This window comes from Rhincodon typus, chromosome 2 (assembly GCF_021869965.1).
Source record: "Rhincodon typus isolate 14 chromosome 2, sRhiTyp1.1, whole genome shotgun sequence".
In the NCBI taxonomy this organism is placed as follows: domain Eukaryota; kingdom Metazoa; phylum Chordata; class Chondrichthyes; order Orectolobiformes; family Rhincodontidae; genus Rhincodon; species Rhincodon typus.
The window spans coordinates 16,677,289-16,702,371 of NC_063333.1; the positions used below are offsets into that span (position 1 = coordinate 16,677,289).

A 25,083-nucleotide genomic window follows, 5' to 3' on the forward strand; every position below is an offset into this window, starting at 1 on the left:
GATAGACTGGGTTTGTTTACACTGGAATGCAGGAGATTGAGGGGGAGATCTGACAGAAGTTGAAATGGCATGGATAGAGTGGAAAATATGAGGATATTTCCAAGGGTGGTGGTGGTGGAAAGGTGCACAAAGGTTCAACGTGCTGGGTGGGGGGGGGGTTTGAATGAGAATTACATGGCACACAAAGGGTGGCGAGTGCCTGGAACGCGCTGCCAGAGGCGGTGGTGGAACTTAACACAATAGCAGCATTAAAGCAGCACCTGGACGAATACGTGAGTAGGAAGGGAACTGAGGGATACGGATCCTGTAACTGAAGACAGTTTTAGTAATGGAAGGGCAAAATGCGTCAGGGCAGGCTTGGAGGGCGGAAGTGCCTATTCCTGTGCTGTACTGTTCTTTGTTCTTTCAGATTTATTACAGGCTATTTTCCATTTATGGCCCTAACTCTCCACTGCAATGAAAACATCTGTTCTATAGGTCTACTTTACAAACAGCTCTCCAAGATTGAGAGCTGTGGGCATTGCTAGCTGGGCCAGCGTTTATTGTCTGTCCTTAGTTGCCCTGGAGAAGCAGCTTCAGTTACCACAGTGCATGTGCTGTGGGTAGACCCACAATGCTCTCCAGGAGGGAATTTCAAAGTGAAATCTGTCCACTTGTTTACTAAAAAGTTCCCAATGTACAGTGCAATTTACTACACATTGTTCTGACTCAAAACATTAAATTTGCTTTCCTCACCACCGACCTGCTGACTTTCTTCAGCACTTTCTGCTTTACTTTTACATTTCCAACATCTGCAGTCTTTACTTTCATTTCTGTTGCCTCACTTTATAGGTGAGGTGATAGTATAGTGATAATGCCATTAGGCTATCAACACAGAAACCCAGGTAATGTTCTGGAGATCTGAGTTCAAATCAGATGATGGAATTTGAATTCAATTTTTAAAAATCTGGAATTAAGAGTCTAATGCTGATCATGAAACCATTGGCAATATCAGGGGGGATAAAACCCCATCTGGTTCACGAATATCATTTAGGGATGGAAATCTGCCAAACTGATCTGATCTGGACTACATGTGACTCCAGATCCACAGGAATGTGGCTGACTCTCAATTGCTTTCATGGTAATTATACGCAATAAATACTGGTCTGGCCACATCCTGTCTTATTTTATCAAGGAATAGTGCAATTTAAACAAGCTGGTTATAGGCACCATTGGAGCAGGGAATTAGTTTGGAACGCAAGAACCCCTCAGAAATGCTGCCAAAAGTCACCATAGGTTTGGCACAAAGCTACTCACTGGCACTCAGTTTGGGTTACGCAAGGGTCACTTGGCTCCTGACCCCATGACAGCCTGGTATAAAAATAGACAAAAAGGCTAAGAGGTGAGAGTGACTCCTCTTGATGTGGAAGCTGCATGTGGCATTAGGGAGCTCTGAAACAACTGGAGTCAATGGGAATCGGGGGAAACACGCTGCTGACTGAAGCAATACCGAGCAGAGTGTGAAACAATGGTGGCTGTTGGGACATCCATCACCTCAGCCTCAGGTGGTCATCAGGACAGGGTCCTCAGCTGAACCATCTTCAGCTCTTTCAGTAACAACCTTCTCTTCATTGTAAGTTCAGAGTGGGGCTGGTTACTGACGACAGCACAACAGACTCAACAGTTTCCTGTGTCAGAGGACTCCACAAGCTCACCACTCTCTGCGTGAAGAAATTCATCCTCGTCTCAGCCTGAAAAGGCTTTTCCCTGATCCTTAGGCTGTGAACCCTCTAGATTCCCTGGTCACTAGGAACATCCTTCTGGCATCTATTCTGTTAGAATGCTTTAGGTTTCTATGAGATATCTCCAGATATTCCCAATGCTGGTAGTAAGGCTAACCGACTTAGTCTCTCCCTATACGTCAGTTCTGCCATCCCAGGAATCCGTTTCGGCAAACTTTCTTTGCACTCCCTCAAAACCCACAACATCGTTCCTCAGAGAGGGAGATCACAACTACATACTCGGAATTTGAATTCCACCAGCTGCCATGGTAGGACTTCAGCCCACGCTCAGTGCATTAGTCTGGGCCTCTGGATTACACGCGTAATTTTTATCATTATGCCACCATATTCTCTTACGATAAATGCAAATGCTTTCTTTTGCCAAGGTACTTCGAGGTACATCATCTGCACTGGAATAATAAACTTGCCTCGGTTTGATTGAAGCAAACTACTCAATCTCCCACAGAGCTGCATATGCATGGCTTTTAGATATAGTCCGGGGAAAAGAACAAAAATCAGGAGAGGGGGAGAAAGGAAAAACAGTATGTAGATGCAGTCAGCACTTGAAATGAAGGGTAATTAAATGCAATCATACCATCAACAGCTCTGTTGAGATCTTCAGTGGCATCCGCCAAGCAGCTAAAAACAGAAATGAAAAGAATTTAACCAAATTATTACATTTTTGTAGAAAATATTGCATGCAGTTCTGGTCGCCACACTACCAGAAAGACACAGATGCTTTGGAGAGGGTGCAGAGAAGGTTAACCAGGATGTTGCCCTGTCTGGAGGGTTTTAGTTATGAGGAGAGTTTGGATAAACTCGGATTGTTTTCACTGGAAAGACAGAGGCTGGGGGGAAACCTGATAGAGGTCTACAGAATTATGAGGGGCGTGGATAGGGTGGATAGTCAGAGGTTCTTTTTTTCCCTCTCCCAGGGTGGAAAGGTCAACTACAAGAGGGCACAGGTTCAAGGTGAAATGTTTAGGGAGAAGTGTGGGGAAAAGTTTTCACACAGAGGGTGGTGGATGCCTGGAACACACTGCCAGTGGAATGGTGGAAGAAGGCACATTGGCAATGTTTAAGGCACAGGAATAGGAGGCGAACGCAAAGATAGAAATTGCATACGGGCAATAAGTAGCGGGTCTAAATAAGGACTAGGAATTGATGCAGGCTTGGTAGGCTGAAGGGCCTGTTCCTGCGCTGTACAGTTCTATATTCTTCTTTAAACTTAACATTCACACCTCTACCTTTTGACAATAGAAATTGACTGTGCGCAAGCCAATGGTACTATACTGAAACACAAAGCTGTTGGAAAAATAGTCCAATCAATGATTCAATTATATTTTCAATCTCAGTTTTCATTTGGATTGTAGCCCTGTTGTATACAACTAACACTGTTCTCCGTTAATATTTTTACAGGAAGAATGGACAGAGGATGGATAACTTAATACCCTTTCAAAAATAAGAACGACATCTTACAGATATTTAACTACCTTTGAATATAGGAATAGCTTTGGCACAAAGGATAGATGTCATTGCACACTACTTGAGCACTGGTGATGCTTTTAGAAGTTAGGGTTTAACTAATTTTGTCTGAAGTAGGAGTAGCAAATTTAATGTTTTGATTAAGAAGCTGAGCTTTGTCAACACATGCTACAGCAAAACCGTAGAAAATGGAAATCAGAACAAAGCGAAAAGTTCTGGAAATGCACTGGGTGTTGGTCAGTGTTCAATACATGGGCTTAGTTTACGAACTGATGAGGATTTCTATGTGAAGAATAACAAGGTAAGTCCACTGGAGAGGCAGATACAACAGAGGCATTGAAGTGGCTTTTAGATAAGCACATAAATAATTAAGGAATGGAGGGATAGGGACCATGGGCAGGCAGACAGGATTAGTTTAACGTGGCCTCTTGTTTGGCACAACATGGTGGGCCGAAAGGGCCATTCCTTTGCTGTACTGTTCTATGAGTGATGGTGAAAATTCAACATGGTGACTTGTTGGGATTTCAGCTTGGCTGAGGGATCCAGACAAACCTCTCATCTTTTGCAGTTTAAAAAAACCCAATATGGACTTTACACCTGAAAACTCGCATACGATACCTAAAAGATTTGAAACCAGTTGTGGATTGGGTGCAAGAGGGTCCTGGAGGTTGAACACTGTGTAGCGACTGTGCTGAATCTGTCGCAATGCGTCGAAGTTTCCCAGGAGAATGTCACAGAGCCACTGAGCATTCACACAAGGTATCCTCCACTCCTTCGCCTTCTCGTATTTCAATCCACACGGTCTGTTCTCAAGACAAGCCACCAGGAAAGTAGAGTCAGTTCACTTTCAAAACAAGCACCAAGAGGAGGTCTCACCATACTGTACCCCACCACAACCCCCACCCTCCCACTTCACAACTTACACTGAGTCAGTACCTGCACAAACAGGTCTATGTAAAACTTTAAACATTGTCTCCAAGTCACCAACATGCAACAGTAGAGATAATATAAGGTAGAGGTGGAGGTTAGATAGACCTTAGGTTTAGGGTAAAAGTTCAGCACATCATGGATCGAGGGGCCTGTACTGTGCTGTACAGTTCTATGTTCTAGTAGACTTAGTGAGCACAAATTCTCAGTCGTGTCTATTACATGAGGCTTAATGATGTTTCGGGGAGATTTTGGGTGAAAACAATCATTTTAGGATTTCAATCTCTTTTTTGTGAAGCTGTCCGACAATCAGTGAAAACAAATTCAACTTGTTCGCCAGTGTCCGTTGGGATGAGGAACCTGCTGTCCTCACCACTGGCACAGCCAAAACACCAGAAAGGTCTGGTGACGAGAAGACTGTGTCGAATCCAGACACTACAGCTCAGTACCTGGGAGAACTTCCTCACTTGAGAACTGCCTCAATATCATGATTAAGAGCCTGATTCAGAAATTTTCAGGAAGCAGATCATATAAATATACAATACAGAAGAGGCCCTTCAGCCCATCGAGTCTGTACCACCAAAAATACACTACTTTCACTGGTCCCATTTTCCCACACTAGGCCCAAAGCCTTGAATGTCAAAACAGTTCAAGTGCTCATCCAAATACTTTTTAAAGGTCATGATGTTTCCCGATTCCACTACCCTCACAGGCACTGCATTCCAGACTCTCTGGGTGGAGAAGGGTTTTCTTTTGTCCCCACTAAATCTCCCGCCTTTCATTTTATATTATACTCCTTTGTTAGAGACCCTTTGACTAAGGGGAAAACAGCTGCTTTCTATTCACCCAGTCCATGCCCCTCATTATCTAACACACCTCTATATACTCCAGCCTCTTCATAGCTGTAATATTCCATCCCAGGCAATATCCTGGTTTGGTGTCTGTCTTGCAGACTTGCGAAACAGAAATAAGTCCACCACACTACAGTGAGCTATTGGCATGCTGGGTGCTTTTGGAAATAAATAATTTTTCTAATATTGTCCTATATAACAGGCAACTTGAATTTCTTACTGTTGCCCTTGCATGTAATTGGTTTGCACCAGCTACAGCATTATCAGAGATTACTTTAACGGGTAACCTTACAACAGTCGCTGACAGTATATTCTACCTGTCAGCTTGTTGATGGACGTGTCCCGATTTCCATCACTCTGATTACATGGCTGCCTGGACACAAAGTTCAAGTCTGTAAAACCTACCTCTTTGGCCACTTTTTTGGTCACTTGTCACTGATTGCACTCCATCTCACGCAATGTTGAATGTTCTTTGATCGTGCTGCTGTATCATGCCTGCCATGGGCTAGTTAACTGTTAAAAGTTGCTGTATAAATGCACTTGTTGTCATACAAAGACAACCTTGGTTTTTTTTTTTGATTGGTAGATTGGTGCACCTTTAAACAATCAAATTCAACAGAACATTTCCACAGCCGGTATTTCTGTTTTTCCACCAAAGTGCATAACCTTACATTACCCTACATTGTACTCTGTCTGCCAAATTTTTTGCCTACTCTGTTAGCGTCTTCAAATCCCCTTGAAGGGAACTACCACTTCATAGTTTCATGTCATCTGCAAATGTGGATTTATAACATTTAACCCCTACATCCAAAGGATTGTGAACCACTATGTTCAGAGCACTGATCCATGCAGTATTCCCTTGTCAAAGCTTACGTACCTGATGTGATGCATTTAATCCATCTGTTTTCTGTCCATTAACCAGTCTGCAATTCAATGCCAGTATGTTCCCTCTTAATCTGATGTGTTCTACCTTTGTTAACCAAATGTCTTGTGAGTGACCTTATTATTGTTAGCCTTCTGAAAAGGCTCATATACACCAATTACCCCTCATCTATTCTTCTGGCTGCATTCTCAAATCTCCAGATGTGTCAAATGTGATTTCTATTCCATAAGTCCATGTTTAATCTGTCCAATGATCGCATTGTTATTATCGATTCTTATATTTTTCCTCTGACTGATGTTAAGCTAATATGTCTGTAGTTTCCCCAGGATCTCCCTCTTTCTTTCCTTAAATCATGAGTTTGCATTTGTCATGTTCCAAATTGCAGAAAATCCAGAATCCAAACTTTCAAAGATGCTCACTGATATATTGACTACCTTTTCAGCAGCTTTTCAATGCTCTGGGACATCGATCCATGGGGAGGTAGCCAACTGGATACAAAATTAGCTTGAAGGTAAGAGACAGAGGATAGTGGTAGAGGGTTGCCTTTTGGACAGGAGGTCTGTGACCAGCAGTGTTCCACAGGGATCAGTTCTGGGTTCACTTTTGTTTGTCATTTATATAAATTATTTGGATGAGAATACAGGAGGCATGGTTAATAAGTTTGCAGATGGCACAAAAATTGGTGGTATGGTGAATAGTGAAGAAGTTTATTTAAGACTACAAAGAGATCTTGATCAATTGGGTCAATGGGCTGAGGCGTGGCAGATGGAGTTTAATTTGGATAAATGTGAGGTATTGCACTTTGGTAAAACAAACAGGGGCAGGACTTATACAATTAATGGTAGGGCACTGGGCAGTGCTGACTAACAGAGAGACCTAGGGGTTCAGGTGCATACTTCTTTTATCAACCTGCGATGCAAATATCAATGTGGTTAAGTAGGCATTTAGCACACTTGCCTTCATTGTTCAGACCTTTGAGTATATGAGTTGGGATATCATGTTGAGGTTGTATAGGATGTTAGTGAGGTCTCTTCTGGAGTACTGCGTGCAGTTCTGGTCACCCTGCTATAGGAAGGATATTATTAAATTGGAGGGGGTTCGAAAAAGATTTACCAGGATATTACCAGAATAAAGAGTTTGAGTTATAAAAATAGGCCGGATAGATCGGGACTTTTTTCACTGGAGCGTAGGAGGCTGAGGGGTGACCTTATAGCAGTTTATAAAATCATGAGGGGTTTAGATAAGGTGATTGGCAGGTGTTTTTTCCCTAGGGTGGGGGATTTCAGACTAGGGGACAGATTTTTTAATGCGACAGGAGAAAGATTTAAAAGGGACCTGAGGGGTAACTTTTTCACGCAGAGGGTAGTGTGTGTGATGGAACGAGCTACCCAAGAAAGTGATGATGGTGGGTACAATTACAACATTTAAAGGGCATCTGGATGGGTACATGAATAGGAAGGGTTTAAGGATATGGGTCAAATGCTGGCAAATGGAACTAGGTCAGATTGGAAAGTCTGATCAGCACAAACAAGTTGGACCAAGGGTCTACTTCTGTGCTGTATGACCCTTGCGTAATGTACCTCTCTTGACTAGGACACTTTTTCAGCAAGTTTTAAAACATTTTGTTAATTTGCAGCAAGATAACTCTACACAAACCTCGGAACCAAATGTTAATGAAGCCTGAAGTCACTCAGTGAAATCTTGTGTTGTATGCACGTATGCAGTTATAGCATAAAAGGTAACTATAAAATCATTGACAACAGTAGCAATCTGGGAAGAAATATTCCAGGCTGGTTGTTTATCCATTAGTGAGACAGCAGATGGTCTTGAACAGTTGGCAGTTCTGCTTGCGAGCAACCCATGGCAGACAGCAACTGACATCTTTAGAAACAAGGATCTTCTTCATTTAGAAGGAGAATGCACTGGTGTGTCATTGGAGTAATTCTAAGCATTACATACAGCTTGAATGCAAAATTAGCTGCAGTACTTATCCTATTTTTTAGCCAAAACATACATCTATATACGGTGTCCTATTAAAAATGACCTTCATGTGTCGGCTTATTCCCGCCCCTCCTCCACCATTATCACCAACAACCGTGAAAATATAGCATGGGGGTGTACTGCATGGAAACAGACCCTTCAGTTCAACTCGTCCATGCCGACCAGATATTCTACATTAATCTCGTCCCATTTGCCAGCATTTGGCACTTATCTCTCTAAACCCTTCGTATTCATGCACCCATCCAGATGCCTTTTAAATGTTGTAACTATACCAGTCTCCACCACCTCCTCTGGCAGCTCATTCCATACACGCACCACCCTCTGCGTGAAAACGTTGCCCCTTAGCTCCCTTTTCAATCTTTTCTCTCGCACCTTAAAACTACGCCCTCTGGTTTTGGACTCCCCCACCCTGGGGAAAGGACCTTGCCTATTTACCTTATCCATGCCCCTCATGATTTTATGAACCTTGGTAAGGTTACCCCTCAGCCACCAACACTCCAGGGAAAACAGCCCCAGCCTGCATCTTAGAGGCCCAGCTCAGCAAGATGGCGGCAAGGTAAGACACTCCACTCTGCTCACCGGTTCCCTTTCCTTTTCCTTTCTTTTATCTTCTTCTTCTCTTCTCTCTCCTCTCTGTAGTAATTCGAGCAACATTGGTGGTGACAGCTGCCTAGCAATTGCAGTAGTGCCTGCACCATTGTGAAGATGGGACTTGGGACTCTGATCTGGACTTTTCTTTTTCTTGCTTACCTTTTGGCTCTGTTAAATCTTTTAATTCTGGTTTTTGTAACCAAGTGGGTGCCAGTCAATGGCGACTTTGTGCACCTTTTGCTGTACTTATGTATTTCTACACTCAGTAGATGTGATAACTAAATAAATCATTCTACTCAGCCTATCCCTATCGCTCAGACCCTCCAACCCTGGCAACATCCTTGTAAGTCTTTTCCGAATCCTTTCAAGCTTCCCTACATCCTTCCTATAAGAGGGAGACCAGAACTGACCACAGTATGCCAAAAGTGGCCTAACCAATGTCCTGTACAGCCACAACACGACCTGCCAACTCCTATACTCAATGCACTGTCCAATAAAGGCAAGCGTACCAAATGTCTTCTTCACTACCCCGACTACCTGGGACTCCACTTTCAAGGAACTATGAACCTACACTTCAAGGTCTCTTTGCTCAGCAACACACCTTATCATTAAGTATCTAAGCCCTGCCCTGATGCTCCAACACAAGGGACAGGGATCCTTCATTGCAAAATGTTCCATGTTTGCACGACAGCAGTAAATGCAGAAGTGTTTCCAACCATCTGCTATTCTTGAAGCGTTCTGTTTTTGCTCTAACACACTTGTCTTCACAGTATGCTATTCCTTTCTGAAGCTGCAGAGAATGGTAGCTGTAGCAATGATGCAAAATGCAACATCATGAAGTCTCTTCCCCCTTCCAAGGGATAGAGCAGCTGTGGACCTTATTTGGAAAAGAGGAGATGCAAGTCCTATTTGCAGCAAGCCCCTTCGCTCTGCTTGCAGTCATGAGCCATTTCCTAATTACAGAGACCTGCTCACCAGTTGCCTGTGCTCACTGACCAATACTGCCCAAGAAACTTTCTAATCACTGAATCTCTCCATGCTCCCTACTTTTGTCACCTCCTCCAACCTTGCAATGATTCAAGGCCTCAGCTTTCCTGAGATGCTGGCCTCTTGCACACCCCTGATTTTAATGACTAAACTAAACAACAAAAAAAAAAAAATCACAAAACTGCAGGTGCTGAAAATCAGAAACAGAAATGGTTGGAAAAACTCAGCAGGTCTGGCAGCATCTGTGGAGAGAAAACAGGGTCAACGTTTCGACCCTTCTTCAGAACCCCCTGTGGCTGCACAAGCAATTGCTTGGGACTGAAGCTCTGGAATTCTCTCACCAACTCACTGTTACAAGACACTCCTTAAGAGTTACTCACTCTTCTGTTGGAGGCTTGGTTTACTTGCACCCCTTCTAGTGGAATCACATCCTTCCTATAATGTGGTGATGAACAGAACTGCACTCAGTGCTCCACTGTGGTCTAACCAAAGTCCGGCACAGCTCCAACATGACCTCCCTGCTCTTATAACCTATGCCATGACTGATAAAGGCAAGCATCTCATTGCCTTCTTAACTATCCTATTATCCTGCCCTGTCACCTTCAGGGATCTGTGGACAAGTATGCCAAGATCCCTTTTTTTTTGAGCTTCTGAGTATCTTTCTATTCATTAAGTACCGCCTTGTCTTGTTCCTCCTCACATTTATCAGGGTTAAATTCCATCCACCAGTGAGCTGGCCATCTGACCAATCCATTTATGTCGGACATAGGAATGGGATGGTCATGAATAAACCATGTAGAGAACTCAGAATGTGTACCATTGTGTATTAGCATAATTTGGAAATTGGATTTCAAAGTAGAGATAAAATAGGTTCTGTGAAGTTAACTTTGTTTTAAAATGTCAAAAATGTATTTTGAACAGTGAACTAAAGAAATCATTTTGAAAGAAGGTACGCTATTCAAGTTGCTCACAGGATACCTGTGACATTCACTGAGGAAGTTGAAGTTTTGACATGCACAAAAGCCCATAGGGGTCTCTGGTGGATTTGAGTTCAGTTCAGAATCAGATTTCAGTTCAGAAGATTCAAATTTCAGTACAGAAAAGTTTAGTCATATCAGAGGGGTAGTACCAGTTTAAAAACCTCCAAACTGAAAGAGTTTATGGTAAGAGTTTGCATTGAGGGTTTTTAAGCTGTCAAAACTAAGCAAAAATTGAGGCCATTGGACATGGAGAGAGATTTCCAGGCAATCAAAACTAGAACAGGTCAGCAAAGTAATAAATTGAAGACTTACGACCAGAGTAACATTTCACTGGGATTGAGGATCTCTGAAGGATGTTGCTGGGAAAAATGGTTTATACTTTGTTTTGCCGTTTGTCTTAGTATCATTTTGAACTGTCATACAAACAGGTTGTTTTTCTCCTGTAATAAACTTGTTCATTCTTTTGTTGAAGAATACTACCAATCTTGTATGAATAAATTCAATGACTACCCAAGCGCAAAATTTAAACTCATGATCTATGAAACCAGGTTTCACTCTGGGATCAGACTTACCCCATACTACGATTAGCTGAGGTCATAACAGAATAAAGTTCTTTACCCAAAGTGTGATGAGAATGTGGGGCTCGATTCAACATGAAGGTTGAAATAAATAGCACAGATTGGAAGGAACTGGACAAGCATACAAAGTAGGCAAGGAACAGAAGATGACAAATGACAAATTCAGATAAGGAAAGGTGGAAGCTAGAATGCTTTAATATGGACTGGTTGGGTTGAAATGCCCCATTTGTGTGCCATATACCTCGAGTAAGGTTTCTGCTTGCTAACTCTTCCCTGGATTTTAAAATTCTGTACAAAAAGAAACAAATGTGTCTCAGTTTAGAGCTCGACAAAGTATCAAGTGACTAAAGAACAAGGCCCATTATAAAAACATACCAAGCTAGCACAGATCCAAAGAAAATGCTCAAAATCTGAATCAATTTTACCACCAAAAAGCTCGGAACAACGAGGTGCATGGACAAAACCTCTAACATAAATCAGAATCAAATACACAGTGCTCACCACCACCATCAATACCAAGTTTTCTTATTAAGGTTCCAAACTTCCAGGCAAGTGGGACTTCAGTTACACAGAGACTGTGGAAGTAGGGGTCATCCTACTTTACGCAGGTCAGAGAATGTCTAAAGGAGATTTCATGGAGAAGTTTTCAAAAACACAGTAGTATTGATACTTCCTCCTTATCTGCTCTTTACAATATCAAGGTTGGTCAGCAGAGGTCATAGATTTTAAAAAAGCAGGAACAAGATGAAGAAAGGTAAAAACAAAGGGTTATGATCTGGAAGACTTATGATCTATAAAGTACAGCCTGAAAAGGTTGCAGGGACAGACCGAATAACAACTTTTAAGATGTTAAATACCTGAAGGAGGAAAGAAAAACTTTGCAAAGCTGAAGGTTACGTGAAGTTGCATGGATCCATTTGAATTGGTCATCCAAAATGACTAACACAGGTACAACAGGCCAAATGGCCTTATCCTGTTATGTACCCATTCAATGAAAACCTTAAGCGAAAAGCACTTTTATTTTAGCACTCTGACCGCATTGCATTCTGCCTCATTAGCTCTATCACTGCCACTTAGAATTATCCCCCATTAACTCCCTGCTCTCTCCTCACCCACTCCCTCAACTGCTCCAGCCCACAAACACTCGAGAGTTATGACAGGTAGTCTTTGGAAAAAAGACAGGGAATCATGATGAACCGTAATTACGGTAAGTATACCTTTGACTACCAATTATTTCACTCAAGAAAGCAGTTGACCATCATTGCTCCCAACAGTAGCAGACCTTCAGGCATGAAAACCGCAATAATTCACTCCAGGTGACCTTGATACTCTCAGTAAAAGGATTCTGCATATAACTGCTCACCGTCGTTTTAAAGGAGTACTTAACCAAACACATTCCAAGCCAATGGGATGCCATAACTTAAACTTGGCAGACAGCACATCAGAATTAAACTAGCGAACATCTTTTTTTTTGCTGTGACAAACACTATCCATCACTAACAATCACTACCATTTCACATTAACAATCTAGAACTTACTCTTTGCAGATGAGGACGGTGTTGCTACGACAGAGGTATCCTGTGTACTTGGCCCCTGCTAAATAACCCATCAGCTTCAAGTCAGCTCGATCGTTGTCCATGAATCCAGTGACAGAAATCATCTGCAAAGTCACAGGAAGCAACTCAGTTTTGTTTTTCCAGACATGATCCATCAAAGCAGCTTTCATCCATGGTCAGCAGAGAGAAGGGAAGAAAAAGACTGCACAAATAAGTAGGAAGGCAATATTTTTCATGATGCCAGCTTATTTAAGACACAGCATCTTTCTGATCCTCAGACACAATGACACTATACACCACAGAATCCCCTCCCTGGTTTTTTCAGTACAGCATTGAGAAATTACCAGTCAAATTGAGGATTCATTTCTTAATCTGTCCAATACAATGGTAAACCTCCCTCTGGGTTGTGTATATCCCACTCATTAGCCTGGTCACTGCCAATCTGTGAAGTGAAACTGCACACCAAAGTAAAAAATTAGAAGCTGTTATTGCATCGGAGAGCTGGTGAGGCCCTGTTAGAAACCCTTTGAGCAGCTTTAATTTTGGCTACCCTCACCTTCGACAAGCACTATTCGATTTTGCAGCTCAAGGACCTGGAAGTTAGTTATTGATTGAGACACTCCATCAAAGTTTTGATTTCCAAAGCTTGAATATGCTCCAGCTCCTTAAAAGGTTGAGCGGAACATAACCAATCAGTAAAGGGATCAAGGGTTACAGGGGATAAGGCTGAAAAATGGAGATTTGGATCATCAGATCAGCCACGCTCTCACTGAAAGGCAGGGAGAACTCAATGGGCTGAATGGCCTGCTTCAGCTCTAATGTTTTGTGACAGAGGGCCAGCTAGTTATCTTACAGCACGTGTATATTGTTTTGCAGATTTAGTAGCAGCATGTGGAGGCTCCTTGAGCTCTTTTACAGCCTTCACAGCCCCTACCGCAGCGAGGAGATCACCACAAACACAGAGCTCCTTGATATCGTGATTAAGCTTGTTGAGCTATGTCAGTTTGAGAGGGTCCAGACTGAATGGAGAGAAGATTATACAAGCGGCAATGCAAAAACTGGCCCATTGGTCAATAGGGGTGACTCCTGGTCCAGGACATGATTACTGTCTGCTCCCGCAACTACTCCCAAAACTGAGGAACAATGAGACTATCTCTCGCTGTCTCTCAGGACATCACTGAATGCGTTGGCAAGAATAATAAGCCATGCATAAAGCACAATCTTCCTCGGGTTCAACACAACCTCCCAACATGACAGCTATTACTTCAGCCAATTGAACTTGTCAGTGGTAATGCTTCACCAGGTCCTGTAGGTTTCATTAGCTTCTGATTCAGGATCCCTCTGTACAGTAATTACTTTCAAAAGGGAATAGATGAAATGAATAGTTTAAAAAATTTAAATAACTAAATCAATTCTAGACACAGGCTCTGTCGCACCTTGATTCTATTATGGCCATCTGTCATATATTAAACTGTCAAGCGGGTCTTTGAGTAATAGCTGTTCCTCTGACAATGCGTCGAAAAGGGCAGTAAAATGCAAGCAATCTTCAGTGATAAAAATCAGGATTCAAGAACAGTTTAATAACACAATAAATTCAGAACACAGTGACAGCACCCATAATTTTCAGAGGACAGTGGGGCAAATATCTACCTTATTAACCATTGTTAAAAATTAAATCAAAATAAATCAATTCACTATTACAGAGCTAGGTGCAAGTTACCGATGATGCAATGGTTTTTGTGAAGATTTTCCTGAATTGTTGGTGAGACTTGAGCAACATTTATATTAGTTTCACTTCAAGTTAGCGCTTCTAAGCCAGTGTTTCTAAGAACTCATTTGGTAGCTCTCTCATTTTGAATCACAGGGTTCCAGGATCAAATCCCACTCCAGGACCCTCGGTACAAAATTCCAGGTTGCCATCCAGGGTAGCATCCAAGGTATGCTGCACCGTCAAGGTGTCAACTTTTGGATGAATCATTAAACGAAGGATCAAGGACGTCACCAGGGTTGGAGGGTTTGAGCTATAAGGACAGGCTGGATAGGCCGGGGCAATCTTCCCTGGGAGAGTAGGAAACTGAGGGGTGACCTTATAGAGGTTTATAAAATCATGAGGGGCACGGATAGGGTGAATAGACAAGGTCTTTTCCTCCAGGTAAGGGTGTCCAATACTAGAGGGCATAGGTTTAAGGTGCGAGGAGAAATATTGAAAAGGGATCCAACAGGAAACATTTTCACGCAGAGGGTGGTGTGTGTATGGAATGAGCTGCCAGAGGAAGTGGTGGAGGCTGGTACAATTACGACATTTAAAAGGCATCTGAATGGTTACATGAAAAGGAAGGGTTTAAGAGGGATATGGGCCAAATGCCGGCAAACGCAACAGGATTAATTTAGGATATCTGGTCGGCATGGATGAGTTGGACTGAAAGGTCTGTTTCAGCGCTGTAAAAGTCTATGACCTGTTTGGGTGGACACAGATGATCTCATTGCACTATTCTGAACAAGGGAAGGGAGGTTATTCCTGGCATCCTGGTCAATATTTATCCCTCAACCAAAGTCTCAAAAATAAAATTGGTTGGTCATTATCACAGTGCTGTTTGAGGGAGCCTGATGTGTCCCACATTGTTTCCGACATTACGACAACAACGCTACCTCTCAAGTACTTCATTGGCCGTGATGACCTTTGCAAAGTCCAGTGGTGATGCTAAGCGCCAGATAAATGCAAATCTTTCTGTTCTTATTCAGTCCACATTTTATCATTAAGCTAGTTGATTCAAAGAGCTTTAGCACTTGGCTCTTCTCCCCTTTTTAAATGCTGCCACGCCGTTAAGACTCAAATTCAAACAGAACAAAAAATCTGCAGAAGGTACTTGGTCACTGAGACCGAATGAGGCAACTGATGCTGTGCATTGGCTTATTATCCACTTTGAAAAAAGTTTTCCAAAGATCTCTACTCTGAATGGTCAAGGTCATCGACAGCATCAATTGTTCTAAACGGTGGCATTTGAGAATTTAACAACAACAAACCTGATTATAAGAACAATGTGCAGTAGGTTATACTGCACCACAAATTGGCAAAACCGTACTGTTTCCCACCCTCAATATAACTTAGGATTCAGCAAGGAGTCCTAAGTTTTTTTTCATACTGCTTCACACGAAGGAAGCATTCGTGGGTGTGGATAGGAGAGTCAATATAAAAGAGCGTAATGTAGGCCTTTTAGAAGGATGGAAGAAAACTGATTTGATTGAATTGTAGGTATCAAGGACAAAAGATGATGATTGCAACAAATTATTCCTAGTGGTTTAAGAGTCTACGACTGGAGCCAGGAGCCACAGCTCAAAACTTAGAGCAAAATCAGGAAACATTTTGACAAAACCAAACAAAAAAAAGAATGTTGTACAGGCTCCTCAGTATCCAAGGGCCCAAACACACCTTCCAGCTGAAGCAGCATTTTACCTGCACAATATTCGCTGCTCACAATGTGGCCTCCTCGACATTGGGGAAACGACCGCTTCACAGACCACCTCACATTCTGTCTGCAAAAATGACCCCGGGTTTTCGGTTGCTTGCCACTCCAACACAACAGTTTTCCTCGGTCATTTCTCTATCTCCAGTGCTCCAGCAGAGATCAGCGCAAGCTGGAAGAACAGCATCTCATTTTCCGCTTGGGGAGCCTGCAGCCCTCCGGACTCAATACCGAGTTTAACAATTTTCGGGCCTGCGGCACCTTATCCCTTACCCCAACCCCCAAACAACAGGCCACACATGGCCTGCTATTACACACAATCCATTGTTAGCCACAAATAGTCCCCACGAGCAGCCATTCATTCTTCTAGGGTGATCGTCATCCACTCCTTTGTCTGTCCAACTGTTCTTCTCTCTTTGGCTCTATGTCTACCTATCACTTACTCCTTAGCCCCTCTGATGGTCTGAGCCAATTTTGAGCCTCCCTGGACCCCATGGAATATTAGCCACAAAACTGGAACTATTTCTCACCCACAATTAATTGAACTGACAAAATTTTCAAAAAAACAGCCATCTTTTGGATGAGACCACCAACAGTGGCCAAACTGGTCAGATCAAGCGAATATAAAAAGGCCCCTGGCATGACTGAAGGAAGGGCAGAGGGAAATTTCCCTCGGGTCATAGCCTATACTTACCTCGTATATTTACTGCTCAAAATCAGCATTACCAAGTATGAGATGCCCTGGTCATTATCACACCTCTTGTTTTCCGTGTACAAAGTGGTTGACATATTTATGGCATTTCAAGTGACTACACTTCACAAATACATCATTGGCGGTGCACTGTCCTTTGGGAAATTGATCTGTTCTTTTAAAAAAAAATTGTTCATGTTTAATGTAGGAATCGCTGGCTAGGCTGGCATCCAGGGCAATAACCAGATAGCTGAAAGTCTGGAATCACACGCAGACCAGACCAGGTGAGGGTGGCGGATTTCTTTCCCTAAATTAGTGAACCAGATGGGTTCGTGAAATTGAATCGACAATGGTCGCCATTAGCTCAGTTCTTTATCCTACACTTGACCAAACTCAGATTTCACCATCTGCCACTGGGGTCTGGATTATCAGTTCAGTGACATTATCACCATGCCATGGAAAGTCCAATATGTAAACACACCGTAGATTCATAGAAACGTACAGCATGGAAACAGACCCTTCGGTCCAAACTTGCACCACTTTCTTTTTAAGTGAGTGTTGTTCAACAGCTTTGACAAAATAGGAGTAGACCACCGAAATTCTAGCAATCCCGGTCACCGAACCGCGCACACCGCCTGGTGGTAGGTTACTCACATGCTGGGAGCAGGGCTTGCCACCTGGCGGGAAAGCAACCGGAAAATGCAACCCTCGATGAGGTGGAATCATTTTCTTCTTCTTTAAAATGGTATTCAACCAATGAGCGGTGATGCATCGCTTTCCTTCTCTCAGAGCCTAGCAACAGAAGGACAACATAAAAACTTTCAGCAGGCGGAAGCGTTAAGAAAACAATGGTCCAAGAACCATCCCATTGAAATATTGCCAACAGGACGTACAAGACAATTTAAAAAAAAAATCATAATTATGTGGGTACTGTGAGCTAGGGTTCAACACAGCGCCTCAATGCTGCACTTGGATTTCAAAGCACACTCCGAGGGGTAGAAGTGGGTTTTCAGTGTCAGCATGTTGATGAATCTCAGACCAACGGTGTTGATGAGGAACTCAAGACGGTTCACTCGCACAGGAATGGGCCCAACTCTTACATTTACAAACTGAACTTGCATATCAATGTGAAGTATATCACAATCTAAAGCACATCGTTGGCTCCTCTTGGCTGAAGGAAATTTCTAAGAAATCCCAAAAGAATACTGTTTTTGTACAGAGGGCAGGGGGTGGAAAGAAGGGAAAATAAATCGTCAGTTAGGAAAATGTTATATTGAACAGCGTGCAGCAACTGCATACCCTATTCATGTCTATATGTAGTTGACTATATGCTGTTCCTTCTTTCCAACCTTGTTTTAAGTTCTGCTTAAGTTAATTGGCCTAATTAAACTATTTGCACCAAATTCCTATTTTCCATTTGATGTTCCTTCATTAAAATTATTGAATACTTCTGTTCACAGTGCAAAATAACAATCACTGGGCTGTATCGGTATTCATTTAAGTTAAAAACGGTTCAAAAGTGAAAAGGAGATAGCAAGTACTGCAGATGCTAGAGTCAGAGATAACACAGTGTGGAACTGGAGGAACACAGCAGGTCAGGCAGCATCAGAGGAGCAAGAAAGTTGACATTTCGGGTCAGAACTGAAGAAGGGTCTTGATCCGAAACGTCAACTTTCCTGCTCCTCTGATGCTGCCTGACCTGCTGTGTTCTTCCAGCTCCACACTGCTATTTCAAAATTGAAAATACATTTTACAGTAACTGCTCAAAAAGGTACATGTATTAAAAGGTAAAGTCGCCATATCCCCAGAGAACCACAGGGCTGCTCTCTCATTGCAGAGGTAACTGGTGGCAAGTTTAACACCTCAGGCAAACGAGAAGATGGGGCCTTCACAGCGACCTCAGACAGCAGAGGAATTGAGCCCATACTGTTGGCATCACTCTGTGCTGCAAACCAGCCATCCAGCCAACTGAGCTCACTGAGCTCCAAGGTCAGTGTAAACTTTCTCAAATGTGCAGAGAACATTAATGAGTGCTCAGGCATGATGGAACTAACACATCACATCTGCACCTCACGCAAAGGTGAGGGCTGCATGTTTTATTTGACAAAGAAAACTGTGCAAAGGTCGTTAAAGGATGAATAACACTGATTGGGCGGTGGGGAAAGAGCGCGAGAGAACAGTGACATTAATGAGTGGAATCGGAGGGTATGCGCTGAAAGGAATTAAAGGGGAACAAGAGAACGCTTCATAGTACAGAGTGACTCACTCAAACCAACTGCTTCAAATTCTGAAGGGATGCCTTCTATCATTGCAACTGGTGTGATCAATTCTCTCAAGAGTACAGAACTAACTAATGAGTCACAGTCAGGAGTCAAGTATGTTCTTTTCTTGAGTGCTTCCGTTTCAGCATTGATTGAGGCTCACCAGGGATCAAACAGAAAAGGTTAATTACATCCCAGAAAGGTTACCAAGTATCCCAAAATAATGAGATCAGACAGAACACTGTTGATAATAAATGGGAGCGTAACATTCATGTTTACTCTTATTGCGTTCCTTGGTAAACACTGTCAGTGTTTGCAGCTTTTTTGCCCAGAAGCACCTCAGCTTGGGTGGGTCACAGAAGTTTACAAAGACACCAGCCTATGCGGGACAAACAGTCTACGTTTCACACAAGCTTCCTGCCATCTTGCTTCGTCTCACTCTATCCACATATCTGTCTCTTCCTTTCTCCCTCCTGTATTTACTCGAACTGCATCTGTGCTCATCACCTTCATTGATTCACATGATGAAGGGGAGGGCTTCCCATTCAGAGTAAACAAAATTCTCTCAAATTCCTTACTGGATTCGTGAATGATTGATTAATAATTTTATCAGGTGTAGTGGTGGACTCTCACTCCCAAATCACATTTGCTTCACGCTACCAGGATCAAAAATTACATTTTTTATTCTGCTTACTCTTACAGAGTGTGCACTATCCCACAACTATGGGCAAACTGCTTTAAGAATGTAAGAACTGGGAGCAGGAGTAGGCAATTCCGCCCCTCGAGCCTGCTCTGCTATTTAATATAATCACGGCTGATCTCATCTCAGCATCAACACAACTTTCCTGCCCATTCCCCACAACCCTTCAACCTTTCAGAATTCCCCCTGAGGTTATTTGCCAAATAGAATCTTCTATGCCCTGCCTCGACAAGGTCTGCTGGTTTTCCAGTTAATGCACATTGATCAATCCTATTCACTTTGCTTCCCAAACTTAAAGATCAGTGATTTCCACTTCCATCCACCCAGCTAATGGCTTTATGAAACCAACTGTAATCAGATGCCCATGAAGAAAACCAACATGGGAAGGATCATTAAAAATAATCAATGTTCTTTGGGGTCACCCAAGGATGGAAACTCATGTATGTATTTCTCCATTTTAAATAGAGTCAGACAGCATGGAATCAGACCCTTCAGACCAACCAGTCCATGCTGACCACAATCCCAAACTAATCTGGTCCCACCCATCTGCATTTGGCCCATATCCCTCTAAACCTTTCCTATTCATTTATTATCCATATGTCTATTAAATATCATAACAGTACCTGCATCCACCACTTCCTATAGAAATGTTTTTCTTTATTTTTTCTATATTTATTTTTCTTTATTTACAATGATTGTACCCAGGTACTCTGTACCTAAGACGATGCCGTGTCTTGGTGGCATTTTTACACTGTAACTGATCTTGTAAGTGAAGAAGCTGTACCTGGGTACTTCTATATCTAAAATAGAGATAGTAGGAACTGCCGATGCTGGAGAATCTGAGATAACAAAGGTGTAGAGCTGGATGATCAGGTCGCCTCTCAACCTCCTACACTCCAGTGAAAAAAGTCCCAGCCATCCAGCCTTTCCTTATAGCTCAAACCTTCCATACTCAGCAACATCCTGGTAAATCTTTTCCGAACCCTCTCCAGCTTGATAACAGCCTTCCTGTAACTCGGCGACCAGAATTGTACACAGTATTCCAGAAGAGGCCTCACCAATGTCCCATACAACCTCAAAATGACTTCCCAACTCCTATACTCAAAGGACTCAGCAATGAAAGGCAAGCGTGGGCCCCACTTACCAACCGCTAAGAAACAAATCCGGAACTGATGTCACCTACCCCAGCAAACCAAGACACACAAACAACAAGTGGGTCAGAATACTGATGATTCACTGGAAGTGCACTGATGATGTCATCTAGTAACATCATCTGCAAATAAAAGTTCCAGCTCAGCGAGCAAGTCAACAACTGAAGGCAAGCGTGCCAAAAGCCTTTTTAACCACCCTTCAAAGAATTATGTACCTGCACCTATCGGTCCCTCTGTTCTACAACACTACCCAAGGCCCTACCATTAATTGTATAAGCCCTACCCTTGTTTGTTGGACCAAAATGCAATACCTCGCCTTTATCCAGATTGAATTCCATCTGCCATTTATCAGCCCATTGATCCATTTGATCCAGATCCTTTTGTTATCTTAGAAAACCTTCTTCACTGTCTACTGTGCCAACAATTTTGTTGTTGCCCACAAACTTACTAATCATGCCTCTAAAGTCTCATCCAAATTGTTTATATAAATGACAAACAAAAAGGCCCAGAACCGATTCCTGCAGAACACTGCTGGTCACAGGCCTTCAGTCTGAAAAGCACCCTCCACCATTACCCTGTCTCCTTCCATTAAGCCAATTATGTATCCAATTGGCAAGCTCACCCCGAATCCCATGTGACCTAACTTTACTTATTAGTCTACCATGTGGAACCTTGTCAAAGGCTTTTGCTAAAATCCAAATAAACAATGTCTACTGCTCTGCCATCATCAATCTTTTTGGTAACTTCCTCAAAAAACTCAATCAAGTTTGTGAGATGCGATTTTCCTTGCACAAAACCATGCTGACTATCCCTAATCAATTTTTCCTTCTCGAAATGTCCATAAATCCTAACTTTTATAATCATGTCTAACAATTTACCCACAACCAAGAGCCAGACTCACATAGTTCCCTGGTGTTTCCTTACAAACTTTCTTAAACAACGGTACAACATTAGCCACCCTCCAGTTGTCAGGCACCTCACCTGTAGTTATAAATGAATCAAATATTTCTGCAAGGGGTCTTGTAAGGTCCTCCCTTACTTCCCACAACATTCTGGGATACATTAGATCAGATCCCAGAGATTTATCCACCAAAGATCCTTTAACAGCACCTGCCAAACCCACAACCACTTCCATCTGGATGGACAAAGGCAGCAGATGTATGGGAATGCCACCACCTGCAAGTCCCTCTCCAAACCACTCACCATCCTGACTTGGAAATATATCGCCGTTCCTTCACTGTCGCTGGGTCAAAATCCCGGAACATTCTCCCCAAGTGCATTGTGGGTCAACTCACAGCAGATGAACTGCAGCAGTTCAAAAAGGCAGCTCACCACCACCTTCTCAAGGGCAACTCGGGATGGACAATAAATACTGGTCTATCGGTCCATGAAAATAAAAAAAAAAGTCTTGCTTCAGTTGTATAGGAGTTTGGTCAGAGCACATTTGCAGTACTGTGTGTAGTTTTGGTCCAAGTACATGAGGAAGGATATTATTGCCATCGAGGGGGTGCAGAAAATGTTCACCAGACTTGTTCCCAGAGTGGTGGGACTGTCCCAAAAGGAGAAATTTGGGAAGCTGGGCCTGCATTCTCTTTCACTCGGAACATGCCTACTTAGCTTTATATCCTCTTATGATCTTGACAACTGCAAGTATCGCTTACAAGCCAGGGTTCTAAAACAATGCTTCACAGGCTCGAATGCAAAGGGTTATTCAACGACTTCTTGCAAACTGGAACTCACTACTTCTGTGGAATTTTTGCAGATTTGCTGCAACTGAACAGCCTGCCACGGCACAGCTTCTGTTTACTCTGAAAACGAAGCTGGCAAAGAAAATAAAACAAAATGAATCGAGTTTTAATGCTTCGTCTTCCCACTTCCTACTCAACTATTCTTGCGGTCAACGTGCAAGTCCCTCGAACCATGACTCTCACGAAGCAGTTTAGTCACCAGCAGTAAGCCAAGGGACCCCTGAAACACAGCAACAATCCCAAGGGAGTTCTTACAAAGCTTTAGGATTTGAGCTGTTTCTAACGTGCTTGCACACAGGGGTCACTATCCTGTGGGGGGAGTGGTCACAGTGCTATTCAGTTCTGGTGCATCAACCATGTTTGGAAAGCTACGAGCCAGATTACACAATTAATTTAGCGGACACATTGAAAGCCTTGTGACACAGCCTCTGCAGAACAAAGTGGACAGATCCTCTGAGTAATTGTAGAGCTGACCTACACTGCAATTTGTCTAATGAAGTACTGAACTGGTTTTGTGCATGACCATTCCTGAACACAGGAGGTGCAGCATCAGCTAACCTCCAATTTTTCAGTGGCACTGACCAGTTCGGTGCTGACTCATGGCCATTTGACCTGCATCTGCGAGCAACAGATTTTGAGATTAGTCAGACTACCGTCATGCTTGGGTCATGTAGCAACCCTTAACCCCCAGCAGACCGGGTTAGACTGACAATTCTCAGTACTTTCAAGCCTTCCTTTCCAGATTCAGTTGGCCTAACCCATTGGAGTGAGGGCGCCCAATTCTTGTCAACTTGTTGACAATGTGCTATCCAGCACGGAGAACTGTTTATGGCTTACCGTCCTTGAATGCATTGCAGCTTGGGTATTGCCGGCAAATTTTTGTCAAAGACCACTGCAGGCCACTGTGGTCCCAATCACTACCCTGCTATAAGGCTACGATTGACTGGCACTGATCTGTCCTTCAGATTTCCAGTGCGATTACCTCCTCAGAATGAAGGAGGAGCCACGGAAAACCTTTTGGAAGTTTGCAATCTGGTCAGTCAGAGCCTCTAATGGCCACTGGATATCAGATCTAGATTTTCTGGTCACGTGTACTCAAATACAGAAGTAGGGTGTATGGTGAAAAGTCTACAATGTCACTACACATGGCTACCTAGTCACAAAAATCTTAACAGGTACAAAGTAGTAAAAGAGAGAGAAATAAAGTTAAGCATTACAGACAATTATACTATAAGTAGAGGAATAAAGAAATAAATGTAATAGTTAAACGTTTAAGTGCTTCTTAATGCAAACTAAGAAAACAAAGAAATAAAGTTAAAAGTTCAATAGTCTTTCTTGAGTGTTTAGCTATAACGGGGCCCCAAACTTCTCTGGGAGACCTCAGCTGTCTGTTCTCACAGGACGCTGAATACCCGAAACTTCATATGGACGCTGAATACCCGAAACTTCATAACCAGTCTCTGTTTCTTTCACACAGACAAGTTTCAACCCTCTGCACATTTCCAGCCTTTTGCTTTCACGTTAGACTTGTGCTTTTGTTTATTTCGGTCCAAAACCATGTCGCAACTAAAAATGAAAATAGTGTTGGCAGTGGATTGGACGGAGAGCAGAGCTGATGGCCAACATCGCCTCCTCGGTCTGCAATAGTTACCGCAGACAGGCCAAGGGAATAAATACTCAACTGAAAAGACAATGACCAAGTTTGCACACACAACTTCATAGGGAACACGCCGGCAGATAAAGCCGTAAAGAAAGGCCAATGAATTCGGGGCTTTATAAATAGCTGATTAACATACAAGAATAAAAGGACAAATTACACACATGTAAACCACGGGTTGTGTCACAGTTACAATACTGTGCATCGTCTGAAGCAACTCACTATGGAAGAAATTAGAAAGCCAGAACAAACATACAACTTAGTACCATTGGAACAGGAAACTATAGTTATTGGTAGGAATGAGACAGACCATTTCTGTTGAAGCACAGAAACCCAAGAGAAAATTTAATGGAGGCTTTGAAAATTATGAAGCCTTTTCAGAGCGTGAATACAAAAAGATGACTGTCTTTGGTCGACAGGCTGTCGTTAGGTTATGAGTAAATAATCAGAAGGTAATTGTACTCTCCCTTTACATCGAGCGTTATACATAGGTGGAAAACGTTTTGCTTTAAGAATTGGTTGACACAGGGAGAATTTGAAAAGAGAATAAGCACAAAGCAAGCAGGATTAGTTTTGAATGACAGTAAAATGTCAGAGATGCAATATGTCAAGTACTCTTCTATGCAGTGAAATGCCATGGCTCTTCACTCAATTAAGAGGGAAAGGAAGACCTGTGGTTTATTTATTCACTCTGCTCGAGAGACAGAACACTTCATTTGTATATTGTAGAATATAGCTGTTAGGGATAAAGGGATCAAAGGGTATGGGGCGAAAACTGGAAAAGGGTACAGAGTCAGATAAGCAGGCTCAAA

At 42.6% G+C, this 25,083-nt stretch overlaps 1 protein-coding gene across 1 annotated transcript in view; it reads right to left on the reverse strand.

Annotated features, from left to right (window-relative positions):
• The window catches only part of paxip1 (PAX interacting (with transcription-activation domain) protein 1), a 97,729-nt gene that overhangs the window by 15,024 nt on the left and 57,622 nt on the right, over nt 1-25,083 (reverse strand). Inside the window, exons 10-13 of the mRNA XM_020516200.2 lie at nt 17,409-17,546; nt 12,582-12,703; nt 3,864-4,048; nt 2,356-2,399 (exon numbers count right to left, since the gene is read on the reverse strand). Of these exons, the coding sequence (XP_020371789.2) occupies nt 2,356-2,399; nt 3,864-4,048; nt 12,582-12,703; nt 17,409-17,546 (489 nt within the window). The remainder of the gene's footprint in view (nt 1-2,355; nt 2,400-3,863; nt 4,049-12,581; nt 12,704-17,408; nt 17,547-25,083) is intronic.